General features: G+C 41.1%; 1 protein-coding gene across 6 annotated transcripts in view; it reads right to left on the bottom strand.

Moving 5' to 3' along the window:
• hspbap1 (hspb associated protein 1) overlaps positions 1 to 18,373 on the bottom strand; it is a 35,622-nt gene that overhangs the window by 3,167 nt on the left and 14,082 nt on the right. For all 6 annotated transcript variants that reach the window (XM_036959209.1, XM_036959208.1, XM_036959211.1 and 3 more), the window contains 5 exons: positions 16,517 to 16,704; positions 6,394 to 6,530; positions 4,382 to 4,553; positions 1,681 to 1,764; positions 565 to 675 (listed from right to left, as the gene is read on the bottom strand). In XM_036959209.1, coding sequence (XP_036815104.1) covers positions 565 to 675; positions 1,681 to 1,764; positions 4,382 to 4,553; positions 6,394 to 6,530; positions 16,517 to 16,704 — 692 coding nt within the window. The remainder of the gene's footprint in view (positions 1 to 564; positions 676 to 1,680; positions 1,765 to 4,381; positions 4,554 to 6,393; positions 6,531 to 16,516; positions 16,705 to 18,373) is intronic.

Raw genomic sequence — 18,373 nt, forward strand, 5'->3', positions numbered from 1 at the left:
GCTCCTGAACAAGGCAGTTAACCCACTATTCCCCAGTAGGCCGTCATTGTAAATAAGAATTTGTTCTTAACTTACTTGCCTAGTTAAATAAAACATTTAAAAATTAAAAACTAGTCACACACACTATGCTCTGCTTTGTCATCTCTGTGGAGCTCTTCATTTCTTAACTAAAAAGGCCGGTTTTAGGCTAGGTATTCTCCAGCACAAGATCAGTCAACAACTCAAATGCTAACTGGAGCTAGACAGATTGGTCAATCTGGGGGGGTTGGAATCTCCTCTTTTGTTCTATGCTGCATTCCTGGGACTTTTTCTTTCTCTGGACCTCAGCCCACCAGAACAAGTTCCTCCTTCTGATCTCTGCTCTTATAAGCAGAACAAATGGTCGGACTGCAGTCAGAATGACCCTGAGTGTGCATGGCAAATGTGCCATCAGATTGTGGCTTGTGACGATGCTAATCTTTAGACCTAGAGTTTGAAGAGGTTAACTCAGGGTCAAGGTAGCCTGGTCCGAGATCTGTTAATGCGGTCAGATCTAGGACTCAGGCTAGTGTTAGGATACTGTACCTCAGTGGGATTGAGCCAGTCATCATCATTGTCGTTACTAGGTGTCGTCTTCAGAGCACAGACGATGGCTTTGGTGAGGGCCTCGCCTACTCTCGCCTCATCGTCAACTTCCTGTATCAGATCAGGAAGTAGAAAGAAAAACTCCTATTAAGTTGCTGATAAAGACATTATGTGCAGCAGGCATAATTGATTGTGTCTGTGACCTTGTCTCAGAGACAGTTATCAGGAGGCATCGAAGGTGACACACTACCTGAATGCACATTCCTCTGATCTAGATGCAGGTAACTTCCAAAATAAAGGAAACATCAACAACGTGTCTTAATAGGGTGTTGGGCCACCACGAGCCTCCAGAACAGCTTCGATGCACCTTGGCATAGATTCTACAAGTGTCTGGAACTCGATTGGGGGGGGGGGTGATGCTATTCCTCCACGAGAAATCCCATCATTGTTTTGTTGATGGTGGTTGAAAATGCTGTCTCAGGCGCCGATCCAGAATCTCTCATAAGTGGGGAATATGGTTTTCATCACACCATTCAGTGACCACTCGTGCCCTGTGGATGGGGGCATTGTCATCCTATGGGGGCATAGTCATGATAGCCAAAATAATGACCTGCCCAGCATCTTTATACATGACCTTAAACATGATGGGATATTAATTGCTTAATTAACTCAGAACTTAATTAACCCACACCTGTGTGAAAGTACCTGCTTTCAATATACTTTGTTTCCCTCATTTACTCAAGTGTTTCCATTATTTTGGCAATTACCTGTATGTGACTGTGTTATGCAGCGCACCACTCCTCTACATGCAAACTCACAAATCATTATGACAGGGGTATCTTTACTCTGATGCCTGTTCATTACTCAAAAACCCACAGCATCAGAGAGCCTCAACACCCCTCACATCCGTCACTGTGGCTGTGTCCTGAACAACACCCTATTCCCTATATAGTGCACTCATTTTGACCATGGCCCTATGGGCGGTAGTGGTAGCTAGTGGTGGGAAACTCTTCATCAAGCTGTACTATAATTATGGCCCTCCTCTCAAATGTCCAATTTCCACATAAACAAACATACTTAACACCATTTAGTTGGAGGTGACTTTACTGTACATACCAACTCAATCCAGGAGTTGACACTGACGGTGATGGGGTCAACAGACTCCACATAGTGCCACCAGTGTCTGGGGACAAACAGCACCTATCGGAGCAGAAGGGCAACAGGGTCAGATCGCATCAGAAGAAATGCAAGGTGATCAGTAGGAATACGGAAGATATTACAGAGTAGAAACTTTGAAGGAGCCCAAAATATCTATACATATCTGCTAGCAGCACAGCTCATAGTCCAGGGGATGGGAGAGCAGAGCATAGCCAGTCAATAAGTAGTAGAGCTGAAGGAGTGATCAGTTTGATAAAACATTTACTATATCGTATGACGGTTTGTACTGAACGACACATTTCCCCAAAACGTTCTTGAACAGACATGGAGGTACATTTGGTGGGTGTGACAGGGTGCGTCTTGAAACAATGAGTGACTAATTAAAAGGGTAGGTTGACAGCGTTCCCTATCCTACAACCCCAACCCCGCTTTACAACTGGTCATTCAGAACAGAGCGTTTCCGTTTAATTGAACGTTGCACACCGTTTTTTTCGCACTGAACGCCACCTAATTTAACACAGTGGGAGAGACTAGCCATTAGATGGCAGCTTGTATCCTCCCTCCCAAGTGCTTCTGTCTCATTCATGATGTGGATTTGGTCTTTATTAAAGTGAACAGCCCTTATTGATCCCCTGGTTCCACTGCAGTCTTAATTCATTCAGTCTACACAGCTCTGACTGCTGCATGCTTTGTTTCATTTGCACAGACGCATCAATATCTGATGTCAAGAGAGACGCATCAATATCTGATGTCAAGAGAGATGCATCAATATCTGATGTCAAGAGAGACGCATCAATATCTGATGTCAAGAGAGATGCATCAATATCTGATGTCAAGAGAGACGCATCAATATCTGATGTCAAGAGAGACGCATCAATATCTGATGTCAAGAGAGACGCATCAATATCTGATGTCAAGAGAGACGCATCAATATCTGATGTCAAGAGAGACGCATCAATATCTGATGTCAAGAGAGACGCATCAATATCTGATGTCAAGAGAGACGCATCAATATCTGATGTCAAGAGAGACGCATCAATATCTGATGTCAAGACAGACGTATCAATATCTGATACGTCCAACTGTTTGTCGGGAGCTTCATGAAATGGGTTTCCATGGCCGAGCACACAAGCCTAAGATCACCATGCGCAATGCCAAGCGTCGGCTGGAGTGGTATAAAGCTCGCCGCCATTGGACTCTGTAGCAGTGGAAACACGTTCTCTGGAGTGATGAATCACGCTTAAGTATCTGGCAGTCCAACGGACAAATCTGGGTTAGGCGGATACCAGGAGAACGCAACCTGCCCGAATGCATAGTGCCAACTGTAAAGTTTGGCGGAAGAGGAATAATGGTCTGGGGCTGTTATTCATGGTTCAGGCTCCTTAGTTCCAGTGAAGGGAAACTTAACGCTACAGCATACATTCTAGACGACTCTGTGCTTCCGACCTTGTGGCAACAGTTTGGGGAAGGTCCTTTTCTGTTTCAGCATGACAATGCACCATTGTACAAAGCGAGGTCCATACAGAAATGGTTTGTCAAGATCGGTGTGGAAGAACTTGACTGACCTGCACAGAGCCCTGATCTCAACCCCATTGAACACCTTTGGGATGAATTGGAATGCCGACTGCAAGCCAGGCCTAATCGCCCAACATCAGTGCCCGACCTCACTAATGCTTTTGTGTCTGAATGCAAGCAAGTCCCTGCAGCAATGTTCCAACATCTAGTGGAAAGCCTTCCAGAAGAGTGGCAGCAAAGGGGGGACCAACTCCATATTAAGGCCCAGGATTTTGGAATAAGATGTTCAACGAGCAGGTGTCCACATACTTACACTATATGACCAAAAGTATGACAGATGGAGGCTCATAAAGTTTGAGGCATAAATATCACCCATATATCATATAACATTAATTTCTATTGGGCACAAAATAATCTGAAACCAAAACAACAAACAGCAAATGCATCCAACAACTTTGTAGAGTCACAAGCTTGATGTAATCATTAAGTGCTAGGAATATGGGACCAAACACTAAACCTTTAGTACACATAAACCTTTAGTACACATAAGTGAGTTTGTCCTAATACCTTTGGTCCCATAAAAAAACTTCAGTGATCTCTAAACGGTTTACCCGATATGGAGGAAAATACCCTCAAATTAAAGCAGACTGTCTGCACTTTAACCTCAGTCGTTGGGACAGTTATTTTGAAATGATACAATACTTTTGGAGCGCGATATATAGCGTGTGCAGCTGTCTTAATATTTTTATACAGTTCACTCTCCGTTACTCAGCACCTCTACAAACATTTTGGGGTATGTCTCAGCTTATGCTTTTGATCAAACCACAGAGACAAACGTGTGCTCTATTGTATTTATGTAGTTCAAACACATTTGTCTCTGAGGAAATATTTTTCTCATAAATTAAGAGATGAGCACTTTCACAGTGTCAGTTTGTACAAATAGCTGTGTTTGCTGAATGGATTCTCTTTGATACACTTGTAGAGAGAGTTACATATGTTGCCCCTGTTGGGCTGGTTTCCTGGAAAAAGATTAAACCTAGTCCTAGACTAAAAAGCATGCTCAAGGGAGAATCTCCATTGCGATAGTTTTTTAGTGCAGATTAGGCTTAATCTATGTCCGGGAAACTGGTCCAATGTGCTGTACCTGTCCAGGCTGCAGGGTGACTGTGTAGGCCCTGGCGTGTCTGAAAGCAGGGAACCTCTGGAGGTCTGGTTGGAGCACGTCCACCTGGCTGAACACACTAGACTCCTCATAGGGGATCCTGCTGGGGTACAGACAACTCGTGTCTGCAGGGGGGAACAGGTGCCAACGCTTCCTAAAACACAACAGGGCATCTCAGAGTAGGAGTGCTGATATAGGATCAGCTCATGTAGGATCTAGGATCAGTTTAGATTCATAATGAATTAATATTTATTTGAAAGGGACAGCAATCATCCCCAAAGCCACCATAATAGTTACACCCTACGTAGTTGAGGAAATTTAAGAAACTATAGTTCAATACAATCCATCTCTATATTGAAAATATCATGTCATGCAAGTTCTTTGTTGGTTAGGTCATCACTTCAATGTGAAAGGTTTCAACAGCCAATTTAAACAAAACAAGGATAGAGTGATCTTCATAATGTGATATGTTTTGCTTTTGTCGTAGACTCAGTGCTCCACATGATAACTAATGTCTCTCTGTTCTAAAGAGCCTCACCTCATATACCTCCCTCCCTCCAAATGGCTTTGTTGGCATGGGAAACATGTTTACATTGCCAAAGCAAAATTACTTTATCTTTCAGGGGCCAGTGGAACAATCTGACTCTCTCACCAAGTGACCCCCCCCCCCCCCCCCCCCACCACCTCTCAGCCCCCTCGCCCCCTCCCTAGCCCACATTCCCCCCTTTCACTACCTTAACCCCCCCCCCCCCCCGACTCTCACCCCTTCCCTTCCTAGTATCCGTCTCCTCTCTATCATCCAAAATAGGTTTTTAAAATCCTTTCCTCAAAGTTAGAGGGAACAAATGGTGGGTAGATCATTACCGTACAGAGCCAGTTCTCATCGAATGGTGGGTAGATCATTACCGTACAGAGCCAGTTCTCATTGAATGGTTGGTAGATCATTACCGTACAGAGCCAGTTCTCATCGAATGGTGGGTAGATCATTACCGTACAGAGCCAGTTCTCATTGAATGGTTGGTAGATCATTACCGTACAGAGCCAGTTCTCATTGAATGGTTGGTAGATCATTACCGTACAGAGCCAGTTCTCATTGAATGGTGGGTAGATCATTACTGTACAGAGCCAGTTCTCATTGAATGGTTGGTAGATCATTACCGTACAGAGCCAGTTCTCATTGAATGGTTGGTAGATCATTACTGTACAGAGCCAGTTCTCATTGAATGGTGGGTAGATCATTGCCGTACAGAGCCAGTTCTCATCGAATGGTGGGTAGATCATTACCGTACAGAGCCAGTTCTCATCGAATGGTGGGTAGATCATTACCGTACAGAGCCAGTTCTCATCGAATGGCTGGTAGATCATTACCGTACAGAGCCAGTTCTCATCGAATGGTGGGTAGATCATTACCGTACAGAGCCAGTTCTCATTGTGTTGATTTGCTGAATCTATTGTCTGCCTCCAGCACTTCTTTCTTCTCAGCTATAATGCTGATAGATTGTTTTATTTTAATCTATAGTGCAATTCCCTTGGTGAAGGGGAAACATCCATCGTCTGCACCACTACTACAAGCAGCTCAGCGGAAAGGGAAAAGTAGTGTGTGGTATAGTGAGGTATGTAAAACTGGGTTGTGTTCATTAGGAGTCATTGGAGCAAAACAATTTGCAACAGAAACCTAAAACAATGCTTCTTATTGGACAAGTCCAGCTCATCCTGCTCTGTTTCACTGTGTTTCCCCCCCGCTTTGTGCTACTGAACACAATTACTACTCTGTATAATTACCTTCCTTGCACCTGTAGTACCAGGTTATATCCATAGGAGTCCCATTTAATTACCTTCCTTGTACCTGTAGTACCAGGTTATACCCATAGGAGTCCCGTATAATTACCTTCCTTGTACCTGTAGTACCAGGTTATACCCATAGGAATCCTATATAATTACCTTCCTTGTACCTGTAGTACCAGGTTATTCCCATAGGAGTCCTATATAATTACCTTCCTTGTACCTGTAGTACCAGGTTATACCCATAGGAGTCCAGGTGGCACGGGGTATTGGCACCTTCGGTACCAATCCACAGTGTGCTGTCTCTCCCATTACGACCCGGGAACCCAAACTGAGACCACACTACGTCCTGTAAGGCACACAATACAGTTCCAATTACTAACACTGTAATTATCAATCATAAAACAGATATTCATGCAGTTGCTACAGTCTCATATCAATTCCTGCTGTCATCTAATCGAACATTTATATATATCTGTAATTTTATACAACACAATTCATATTCATGGTACAAATATGACAAACCATTCAAACATGACAAACTGCCATGAGCAGTTTCAATGTTATGGTATAGCAGCAATACATCCTCTGGAGGCAAACCTCCATTATCACAAGACACAGGTGAAAATGCAAACCCCATTCCCCATCTCATCGGTTGCTTAATAGGCAGTGTAATGATTGGCAACAAAGCCTGCGTCCCAAATGGCACCCTATTCCCTATATAGTGCACTACTTTTGACCAGACCCCTATGTGCCCTGGTCCAAATTTGTGCACTATATAGGAAATAGGGTGCCATTTGGGACAAACACTACTGTATAGGAAACAATATGTTTGTTGTCTGTAGGCTCTTTATCAAACCATTTGGTCTGTCAATCATTTTTCATGGAAAAAAGAAAAATGTAAAAAAACTTGGATTCTGCCCAGCACCCAGGATAATGAACCCATTACCATATTCAGGCAACTGTAAATGATAGACTGTGCAATCTTCACTTTCAGCAACTTTTAAATGCCGCTATTCATCATGTAAAAAGGGCCTCTGTCTGCCTGTCTCGAAGGCATGAATTTCGGCAGATCTGTCAAAAATGCAGGTCGCCCTATATGCATGTTTCATCATTGAAGGAAAATGAAAGAATGGAGTGGCCCGCTCGAACTAGAGTGAACTTTCAAGTCCTTTAGTGCCCAAGGACTAAAAAGAAAAAAGCTGCTGCCATTGAAATGTCCCACTGAAAATGTCTGTGCCATCACGACAGGATATCATTAAAAAGAGAGGGAAAATGTCTGTGCCATCACGACAGGATATCATTAAAAAGAGAGGGAAAATGTCTGTGCCATCACGACAGGATATCATTAAAAAGAGAGATAAAATGTCTGTGCCATCACGACAGGATATCATTAAAAAGAGAGAGAAAATGTCTGTGCCATCACGACAGGATATCATTAAAAAGAGAGGGAAAATGTCTGTGCCATCACGACAGGATATCATTAAAAAGAGAGAGAAAATGTCTGTGCCATCACGACAGGATATCATTAAAAAGAGAGGGAAAATGTCTGTGCCATCACGACAGGATATCATTAAAAAGAGAGGGAAAATGTCTGTGCCATCACGACAGGATATCATTAAAAAGAGAGGGAAAATGTCTGTGCCATCACGACAGGATATCATTAAAAAGAGAGGGAAAATGTCTGTGCCATCACGACAGGATATCATTAAAAAGAGAGAGAAAATGTCTGTGCCATCACGACAGGATATCATTAAAAAGAGAGAGAAAATGTCTGTGCCATCACGACAGGATATCATTAAAAAGAGAGGGAAAATGTCTGTGCCATCACGACAGGATATAATTAAAAAGAGAGGGAAAATGTCTGTGCCATCACGACAGGATATCATTAAAAAGAGAGGGAAAATGTCTGTGCCATCACGACAGGATATCATTAAAAAGAGAGAGAAAATGTCTGTGCCATCACGACAGGATATCATTAAAAAGAGAGGGAAAATGTCTGTGCCATCACGACAGGATATCATTAAAAAGAGAGAGAAAGTGTCTGTGCCATCACGACAGGATATCATTAAAAAGAGAGAGAAAATGGCTGTGCCATCACGACAGGATATCAATAAAAAGAGAGAGAAAATGTATGTGCCATCACGACAGGATATCATTAAAAAGAGAGAGAAAATGCCTGCTAATGGCAAAACAGTTGTTTTATTTGAGTTACTATATCATTGTAGGTTTAGTTAGCTTCTGTTTTGCCGATGTAGCAAAGGAATTTATTAAAGATGACTTTCATGCATCTGTTTGAGATGAACAATTGTGTATTTTCTTGTCAGGGTGTGGGAGTCACTTTCATTTGAGATCAGTCTATTGATAAATTAAAAATTCAATTCATTACTTGATAATCATCTATTATTCTAGCGCTTTAAAAATAAATCCATGATTTGTTTTTCAATATATCTCCTGACCTGAACTGACTGAGTTTAAAGCCCATAGGTGTGTCAGTGCTTTGAACAAAACAGAGCAGCCCATGTGTTACAATGACTTTAATTGAGCAGAGCGGTGCCAGATCTAGGTGAACACTCCATAGAACTAGCCCCATGGCCTGAATCTGTCTAGCGCTAAACAAATCTAATTTTATTAGTCACATGCGCCGAATACAACAGGTGTAGACCATACAGTGAAATGCTTACTTACGAGCCCCTAACCGACAATGCAGTTTAAAAAAAATAGGAATAAGAAATAAGTATCAAGTAATTAAAGAGCAGCAGTAAAATAACAATAGCTATATATGTACGGGGGTACCAGTACAGAGTCAATGTGCGGGGGCACCGGTTAGTCAAGGTAATATGTACAGTGCCTTGCGAAAGTATTCGGCCCCCTTGAACTTTGCGACCTTTTGCCACATTTCAGGCTTCAAACATAAAGATATAAAACTGTATTTTTTTGTGAAGAATCAACAACAAGTGGGACACAATCATGAAGTGGAACGACATTTATTGGATATTTCAAACTTTTTTAACAAATCAAAAACTGAAAAATTGGGCGTGCAAAATTATTCAGCCCCCTTAAGTTAATACTTTGTAGCGCCACCTTTTGCTGCGATTACAGCTGTAAGTCGCTTGGGGTATGTCTCTATCAGTTTTGCACATCGAGAGACTGACATTTTTTCCCATTCCTCCTTGCAAAACAGCTCGAGCTCAGTGAGGTTGGATGGAGAGCATTTGTGAACAGCAGTTTTCAGTTCTTTCCACAGATTCTCGATTGGATTCAGGTCCGGACTTTGACTTGGCCATTCTAAACACCTGGATATGTTTATTTTTTAACCATTCCATTGTAGATTTTGCTTTATGTTTTGGATCATTGTCTTGTTGGAAGACAAATCTCCGTCCCAGTCTCAGGTCTTTTGCAGACTCCATCAGGTTTTCTTCCAGAATGGTCCTGTATTTGGCTCCATCCATCTTCCCATCAATTTTAACCATCTTCCCTGTCCCTGCTGAAGAAAAGCAGACCCAAACCATGATGCTGCCACCACCATGTTTGACAGTGGGGATGGTGTGTTCAGCTGTGTTGCTTTTACGCCAAACATAATGTTTTGCATTGTTACCAAAAAGTTCAATTTTGGTTTCATCTGACCAGAGCACCTTCTTCCACATGTTTGGTGTGTCTCCCAGGTGGCTTGTGGCAAACTTTAAACGACACTTTTTATGGATATCTTTAAGAAATGGCTTTCTTCTTGCCACTCTTCCATAAAGGCCAGATTTGTGCAATATACGACTGATTGTTGTCCTATGGACAGAGTCTCCCACCTCAGCTGTAGATCTCTGCAGTTCATCCAGAGTGATCATGGGCCTCTTGGCTGCATCTCTGATCAGTCTTCTCCTTGTATGAGCTGAAAGTTTAGAGGGACGGCCAGGTCTTGGTAGATTTGCAGTGGTCTGATACTCCTTCCATTTCAATATTATCGCTTGCACAGTGCTCCTTGGGATGTTTAAAGCTTGGGAAATCGTTTTGTATCCAAATCCGGCTTTAAACTTCTTCACAACAGTATCTCGGACCTGCCTGGTGTGTTCCTTGTTCTTCATGATGCTCTCTGCGCTTTTAACGGACCTCTGAGACTATCACAGTGCAGGTGCATTTATACGGAGACTTGATTACACACAGGTGGATTGTATTTATCATCATTAGTCATTTAGGTCAACATTGGATCATTCAGAGATCCTCACTGAACTTCTGGAGAGAGTTTGCTGCACTGAAAGTAAAGGGGCTGAATAATTTTGCACGCCCAATTTTTCAGTTTTTGATTTGTTAAAAAAGTTTGAAATATCCAATAAATGTCGTTCCACTTCATGACTGTGTCCCACTTGTTGTTGATTCTTCACAAAAAAATACATTTTTATATCTTTATGTTTGAAGCCTGAAATGTGGCAAAAGGTCGCAAAGTTCAAGGGGGCCGAATACTTTCGCAAGGCACTGTAGTTATTAAAGTGACTATGCATAGATGATAACAGCAGAGAGTAGCAGCGGCATAAAAGGGGGGAGGCAATGCAAATAGTCTGGGTAGCCATTTGATTAGATGTTCATTTGTGAGTGCTCTCCTCAGTTGCCCTCAAAGTTAGCCATCATTCATGGCAATCATAAAACAAGTGATTGACAACGATCACGACTTCTTCCGAAGTCGATGCCACTCCTTGTTCTGGTGGTGCTCGGCGGTCGACTAGGCCTCATTGATCCATTTTTCATTTTCCATTGATTTTGTCTTGTCTTCCTACACACCTGGTTTCAATCCCATTCATTACCTGTATTGAACCCTCTGTTTCCCATAATGTCTTTGTCAGAGATTGTTTCTTGTTTCAGTTTCGTGTTTGTATTTGGTTTAATTTGTATTTATGGTTTTGGAGTTATGTTTTGTTTTATTAAATTACTCCATTTACCGAGTTTATTATCCTGCGCCTGGCTTCCCTGCCACCTATACACACGTTTGTGACAACAAGAAATGCCTACAATTCAATGTAAGAAATCACAGGCACAGACAAATTGCAGGATGACAACTTGCAATCCAACACAACATAAATATTCTGCGGTTGGTGTTTTTTTAAGGATTTAAGTGACCGTGCTTTTAGGATTACTAAGGTTCCAAAGACAAACCCACGTTTTATTCGTAAGAAAATTTGAAGTGTTTTAATGAGCAGGCTTTCTTTCATGATTTGTTTTATTTTGACTGGAGCAAGATTGAGTTTATCCCTGATGTGGAAACTGCCTGAATTCTTTCATGATGTTTTTTCCCAAATAGTAAACAAACATGCCCCATTCAGCAGGTTCAGGGTTAAAGGGCGGGATAATCCATGGTTTTCTTCTGAGCTGTCTTACACGACCGTAATCTAGCCTGGGCTAAAGCAAGGAAATCATGTTCTGATGCTGATTGGCTTATTTTTAGGCAGTTACGAAACAAGTGTTATTTTCTTCTCAGGAAGGCCAAGTCTGAATATTTTATGTCTGTTACCACTGATAACCTGAATGACCTTAGAAAGTTTTGGAAGGCAAAGTCTATGTCTGGTAATGTTAATGAATTACCGTCATGTGTTTTTGAAGGACTCTGTTGCTATATATGACAAAACAGAAATGCTGAATTGTTTCAATGAGCACTTTGTATCATCTGGTAGGCTGTTTGATTCAGTGTCATCTGTCTCTGTACAACCCTGTGTGGATGAACCAGTGAGAGCTGGTCAAACTTTTAGCTTTTTGCCATTCTCAGTGCAGGTGATACAGTACATAACGCCCTGAAATCCTTAGATCAGAGAAAGCCTGCAGGTCCTGATCTTTTGGATCCCTGCTTTTTAAATCTGGCAGCTGATTTCATAGCTGAACCACTGTAATGAATGAAATTCCAAAGATCTGGAAATCAGCATTTGTCCTACCACTTTTAAAAGGGGGAGATCCAACTCTTTTAAATAATTATAGGCTAATCTCAAAGCTGTCACCCCTGGTGAAAATACTTGAAACCCTTGTAAGTGAACAGCTAAAATAGTTTTTATTTACTAACTCTATTTTGTCAAATGTACCAATCGGGCTTCAGGAAGAAGCATAGCACAATTACAGCAGCCATGAAGGTTTTAAATGATATCACTGAAGCCCTTGACAAAAAACAGCACGGTGTCTCACTTTTTGTTGATCTCTCTAAGGCTTTTGATACAGTTGATCATGCTATACTAAGGCAGAGATTGTCGAGTGTAGGTCTTTCGGGCATGCAGTTGCATGGTTTGCTAACTATCTGTCTGATAGAACTCAGTGCACTCAATTTGATGGGCTTATGTCTGTTAAATTGTCTGTCTTTAATAGTGTGCCCCAAGGCTCTGTACTTGGTCCTCTCTTATTCACTATTTATATAAATGATTTAGACAAAAATGTCCAAAATGCACAACTTTATTTTTATGCTGATGATACTGTTATTTACTGTTGTGCCTCGTCTCTTTCAAAAGCTTTCCAGAACATGCAAACTGCTTTTTATACTGTTCAACATACCTTGTGTCAATTGAAGCTTATCCTCAATACAGACTAAAGTAATGGTGTTTTCTAATGCAAGACATAGACCTCTGAACCTTTCACCTATTACTACCTGTCAGGGCAAGGAGATTGAGGTTGTAACCTCATATAAATATCTTGGAATTTTAATCGATGACGGCCTCTCTTTTAAATTGCATATTTAACAATTTACAAAAAAAATTGAAGCTGAAATTGGGATTTTATTTTAGGAATAAGGCCCGTTTTTCTTTTGAAGCCAGGAGGCTAATATCAGCTACATTTATGCCTTTACTAGACTATGGGGATATTTTATATATGAATGCTTCCGCTCAGTGTTTGAGATCAATTGACACTCTTTACCATGGCACTATGAGATTTATTTTAAACTGCAAAACCCTTACGCACCACTGCACTTTGTATACCAGGGTTGGCTGGCCTTCTCTAGTCACTCATAGGCTCAGTCACTGGTATACTTTTATTTACATTTTGGGTATACTACCTTTTTATTTGGGCATTTTTATTGTTCAGATATGTGGTGGGTACTCTCTTCGGTCATGATGACCGTCTCAAGCTAATGTTTTTTTTATGTTCACAGCTTTCTCTGTGCACTACTGTATCAGTTCTGCCCCACATTTTGATGTAATTAAGGCATTAAGACGGTTCCAAATGTCTGAACTGAATTTCGGAAAAGGGCTTTTATATACTCTGCGCCATCGTCTTGGGACGCTCTTGAAAAAGAGATTTTAAATCTCAATGAGCCCTTCCTGGATAAATAAAGGTTAAATAAAGGTTTGTTTCCTTGATTATAGGATAAAGGTGCACTGTGTAGCATCCCTGTGTAGCACTGTGTAGGCCGTCATTGTAAATAAGAATTTGTTAACTGACTTAGTTAAATAAAGGTAAAAAAAAAGATGGTGTCATAACGTATCATTAATGTGACGACTGCTATTCATCGAATAATTAACGGTTTATAATTACGTGATTAAAATAATCGGGTAATCATTGACTCAGTAACCTGGGGCACCATGGGAAAAGTTTGTTTAATGAGTTTCCGTTTCCCAAATTAACTCAGAATATCCAAATATGGATTTTACAACTTTCACTAATGAATGAATTTCCTCTACAGTCTCATCCTGAATGTCGCATAATTCGTAAATCTGCACAAACCCGGGTCTCACTAAATCCTCCCGTACCACACCAATTGAGTTGATTATTTATTTACTCACAAGCTAAATGATAATGTAAAGATACACAAGCATACAGTCCAGGCTATTGATTAGAATGTAGTACAATGAAACAGGTCCCTAGCAGACCAACACAATTTGACGTGTTACACAAGATGGGGATTTAGAAAGAAAGAAAGCTTTGTGGGCCGAGTTCCGCTTAGTGAGCGATGTTCGGCCGACGTCCCGTTCTCAGGGTGGTCGTCTACTTCGGTCGCGGGTGTAAGTCTCTGATTGTCCACCAGATGTCACAATGTCCTTTTTCTTAGTATTCGGTTTCCTTACCCTCGTTCTGTAAGAGGGGTCTTCTGAAGACGGCTAATCAGCCATGAAGATGGATCACCACTTTATTTTAAGAATGTGAAATGTCAGAATAATAGTACAGAGAATGTTGTATTTTAGCTTTTATGTCTCTCATCACATTCCCAGTAGGTCAGAGGTTTACCTACACTCAATTAGGTAGCATTGCCTTTAAATGAATTTCTAAGTTAAGCTTAGTGAGAGATGTTCAGCCAACACACTGTTCTCAAACGTTTCGGGTAGCTTTCAACAAGCTTCCCACAATAAATTGGGTGAATTTTGGCCCATTCCTCCTGACAGAGCTGGTGTAAGTTTGAGTTTATTTGATTTATACAGCACATTAATCAAAGTTTCAGTAAAAGTGACGTTTTTTGCCAGCCGGCTAATTTTCAACCGCAGTCCCTGGGCAGGTTATTAAAAACAATTACAATATAGACAATCATTGAGCAGTGAGCACACGCAGAGCAACATAGGACAAGCAAGACGTAGCATACAGACAGAGCAATATAGAACAAAAAGCAGCAAGGCAAAATTCATAAAAGCAACAAAGTGTTTCCACACCTCACAAGCTACAGACAACAGACATAACTGTCAGGTTTGTAGGCCTCCTTGCTCGCACACACTTTTTCAGTTCTGCCCACAAATTTTCTATAGGATTGAGAACAGGGCTTTGTGATGGCCACTCCAATACATTGACTTTGTTGTCCTTAAGCCATTTTGCCACAACTTTGGAAGTATGCTTGGGGTCGTTATCCATTTGAAAGACCCATTTGCGACCAAGCTTAAACTTCCTGACTGATGTCTTGAGATGTTGCTTCAATATATCCACATAATTTTACCTCCCCATGATGCCATCTATTTTTTTAAATGCACCAGTCCCTCCTGCAGCAAAGCCCCCCCACAACATGATGTTGCCACCCCCGTGCTTTTTTCTCCTAACATAACAATGGTCATTATGGCCAAACAGTTCTATTTTTATTTTATCAGACCAGAGGATATTTCTCCAAAAAGTACAATCTTTGTCCCCATGTGCAGTTGCAAACCATTGGCTGGCATTTTTTATGGTGGTTTTGAAGCAGTGGTTTTGGAGGACGCATGGCTTTCGACCTTCGTCTCTCCCGAGCCCGTACGGGAGTTGTAGCGATGAGACAATATAGTAACTACGAACAACTGGATACAGCAAAATTGGGGAGAAAAGTAAAATAAATAAAAAATGAAAATAATAATAATGTTCCAACTGGAGAATTCCTGTGTCTGTAGAAAAGCAATGGAACGCAAGTTAACTTTCATATGACCGCGCGTCACGAGCTCGTGGAAATCTGCCAGACACCTGGCTTAATCCCCTCATTCGCCTCCACTTCACAGTAGAAGCCTCAAACAAAGTTCTAAAGACTGTTGACATCTAGTGGAAGCCTTAGGAAGTGCAACATGACCAATATCCCACTGTATCTTCAATAGGGAATGAGTTGAAAAACGACCAACCTCAGATTTCACACTTCCTGGTTGGATTGTTCTCAGGTTTTCGCCTGCCATATGAGTTCTGTTATACTCACAGACATCATTCAAACAGTTTTAGAAATGTCAGAGTGTGTTCTGTCCAAATATACTATTTATATGCATTTGTTAGCTTTTATGGCTGAGTAGCAGGCAGTTTACTCTGGGCACCTTATTCATCCAAGCTACTCAATTCTGCCCCCCAGTCACCAAGAAGTTATCTCACATGTTTTATACCCCCGGGGCAAAAAGGGGCGTTTCCGTCTTCATGGCAAGTTCTCTGGGGCGTATCTAGTTACGAGGCAAGGTATCACAATGTACTTTGATCTCGATAGACAACTAAAATTCACAGTTCATCTTTACAAAAACATGCTCTTTGATCTGGATATTTTCTACACAAACGCACAGTAAGTAAACATCATGTACATATTATGAAAGCTCTTCAAGTTAATGTTTTCGTTATAACGTTGTCTTAACTTTTAGTTACAAAAATGACATTGATTTTCATATTCCATCTATCGTTGTTACCACCAATTTGGCTGTTAAAATATATTGTCCCAAAGTCCATTTAATGCATGTTACCATTCTGAGGTAGATTCTCCATAGACCCACCATACATTCTAATCCTCCACACTGAGAGGACAATGGATTTGTCTACTGCCTTATGATTTACAATGAGCATGAGGTGTCATACCCCCCCCCATCAATCTCTCTCCCCCTCTGTAGGACTGTGATCCACTGTAAACTGACCCGAACAGGCCAGTCATGACAAGTGTGTGTGTGTGTCAAACAGAGAGTGTGTTACCTCAAACATGGAGGGCTTTTCTTGAAGCAGCAGTGCAATGTATTTGTAGTCTGCATAGGCCCAGTACAGAGAGAGGGGGTAGTTCGAGAAACACCCCACATCTTCTGCACCAGTCTGACCCTCTGTCCAGGACTGAAACTCCTCCAGTTTGGCCTCCACATATGAGCATTGAGTCTCAAAAAGAGGTGCTTTGACATTAAAAAAAGATAGAGGGACAGTTGAAGAGAGAGAGAAAGCCAAAGAGAGTGATAGAAAAGAGACAATGAAAGACAGACAGAGGGGGGAGAGAGAGAGAGAGAGAGAGAGAGAGAGAGAGACAGACAATCATGACAACATGTAATGCGCTTCAATAAAGCTATTAAATCAATAAATTCCATGTCTAAACAACATTTTTAATCAAAAGACTATTATAAAGACTTGTATTTTATTTACACCCTGATTTCAATCATCTAGGCCTATTCTCTATTGGCTTCTCAATTTGATTTAGTCTGGTTGAACAATGTTTCAGTACCACGTGGCGGTATTAAAATGTATAATCAACCATGTTAAATTATACCTTGTCTGCTGTTGTCACAAATTATGTAGCTGTAATTGATTTAGCAGTCAAATTACCCCAGCTCCATATTATTGGAGGATACAGTCTCTATTGTTGCCCTTGAAATAAATGATCTCTTTAACATAGGCTACTGAAGGCTGGCAGACTAAGGGCAATATTTATGTTACCAAATGTACAAAGCAACTTTTATGGAGCTTTATTTAAGACCATATCCAACTGCAAAACTTGCCAGAGACGACTGGAGGAAGCTTGAGGTCAACTGTTCTGCAGCTGAACAATGACTAATAGGCCATTAACAATGGCTTGAAAACATTGGGAAGGCACAATATATCACCACCAAAGCAGAACTAAACTAAACATGGGCATACATTTGCAGTTTTCTACCATATTTTATTTGACCTTTATGAACATAAATTGTTATATACAACAGTAAACAACAAGGTCTTTGGTGCCAAAGAGGCAACTTATCAAGGAGAAATATTAACAACAACATAGCCATGCAGGATGCATTGCACAGTGCTCAATGGCTGACTGCACTTCAATTATGATGACTGGTGGAGTAGAATATCTTCATGACATTGCCTAAAGTTGTTAGTCTCAGCAGCTGAGGTGATGCAAAGTACTCTGAAACACAATCCAAACTAACTGCAAATGCATCCAACAAGTTTGTAGAGTCAAAAGCTTGATGTAAATCACTGCATGCTAGGAATATGGGACCAAATACTAACATTTTGACTACTTTATTTCTAAGAATTTTTAGGAGTGGCAATCATTTTGACCCCTACCTTTGAGAAAAAAAGTATTACTTGTTAAACAGTATTACTTGTTGGACGCGGTGTTAACAAACCTCCAGACAAGCTTCAATGCCATACAACACTCCTTCCGTGGCCTCCTACTGCTCTTAAATGGAAGTAAAACTAAATGCATGCTCTTCAACCCGATCACTGCCCGCACATCTAGCATCACTACTCTGGACGGTTCTGACTTAGAATATGTGGACAACTACAAATACCTAGGTGTCTGGTTAGACAGTAAACTCTCCTTCCAGACTCATATTAAGCATTTCCGCACCAAAATTAAATCTAGAATCAGCTTCCTATTTCGCAACAAAGCATCTTTCACTCATGCTGCCAAACATACCCTCGTAAAACTGACTATCCTACCAATCCTTGACTTTGGCGATGTCATTTACAAAATAGCCTCAAACACTTTACTCAGCAAATTGGATGTAGTCTATCACAGTGCCATTCGTCTTGTCACCAAAGCCCCATATACTACCCACCACTGTGTATGCTCTCGTT

Source organism: Oncorhynchus mykiss, chromosome 22, assembly GCF_013265735.2.
Source record: "Oncorhynchus mykiss isolate Arlee chromosome 22, USDA_OmykA_1.1, whole genome shotgun sequence".
Classification (NCBI taxonomy): domain Eukaryota; kingdom Metazoa; phylum Chordata; class Actinopteri; order Salmoniformes; family Salmonidae; genus Oncorhynchus; species Oncorhynchus mykiss.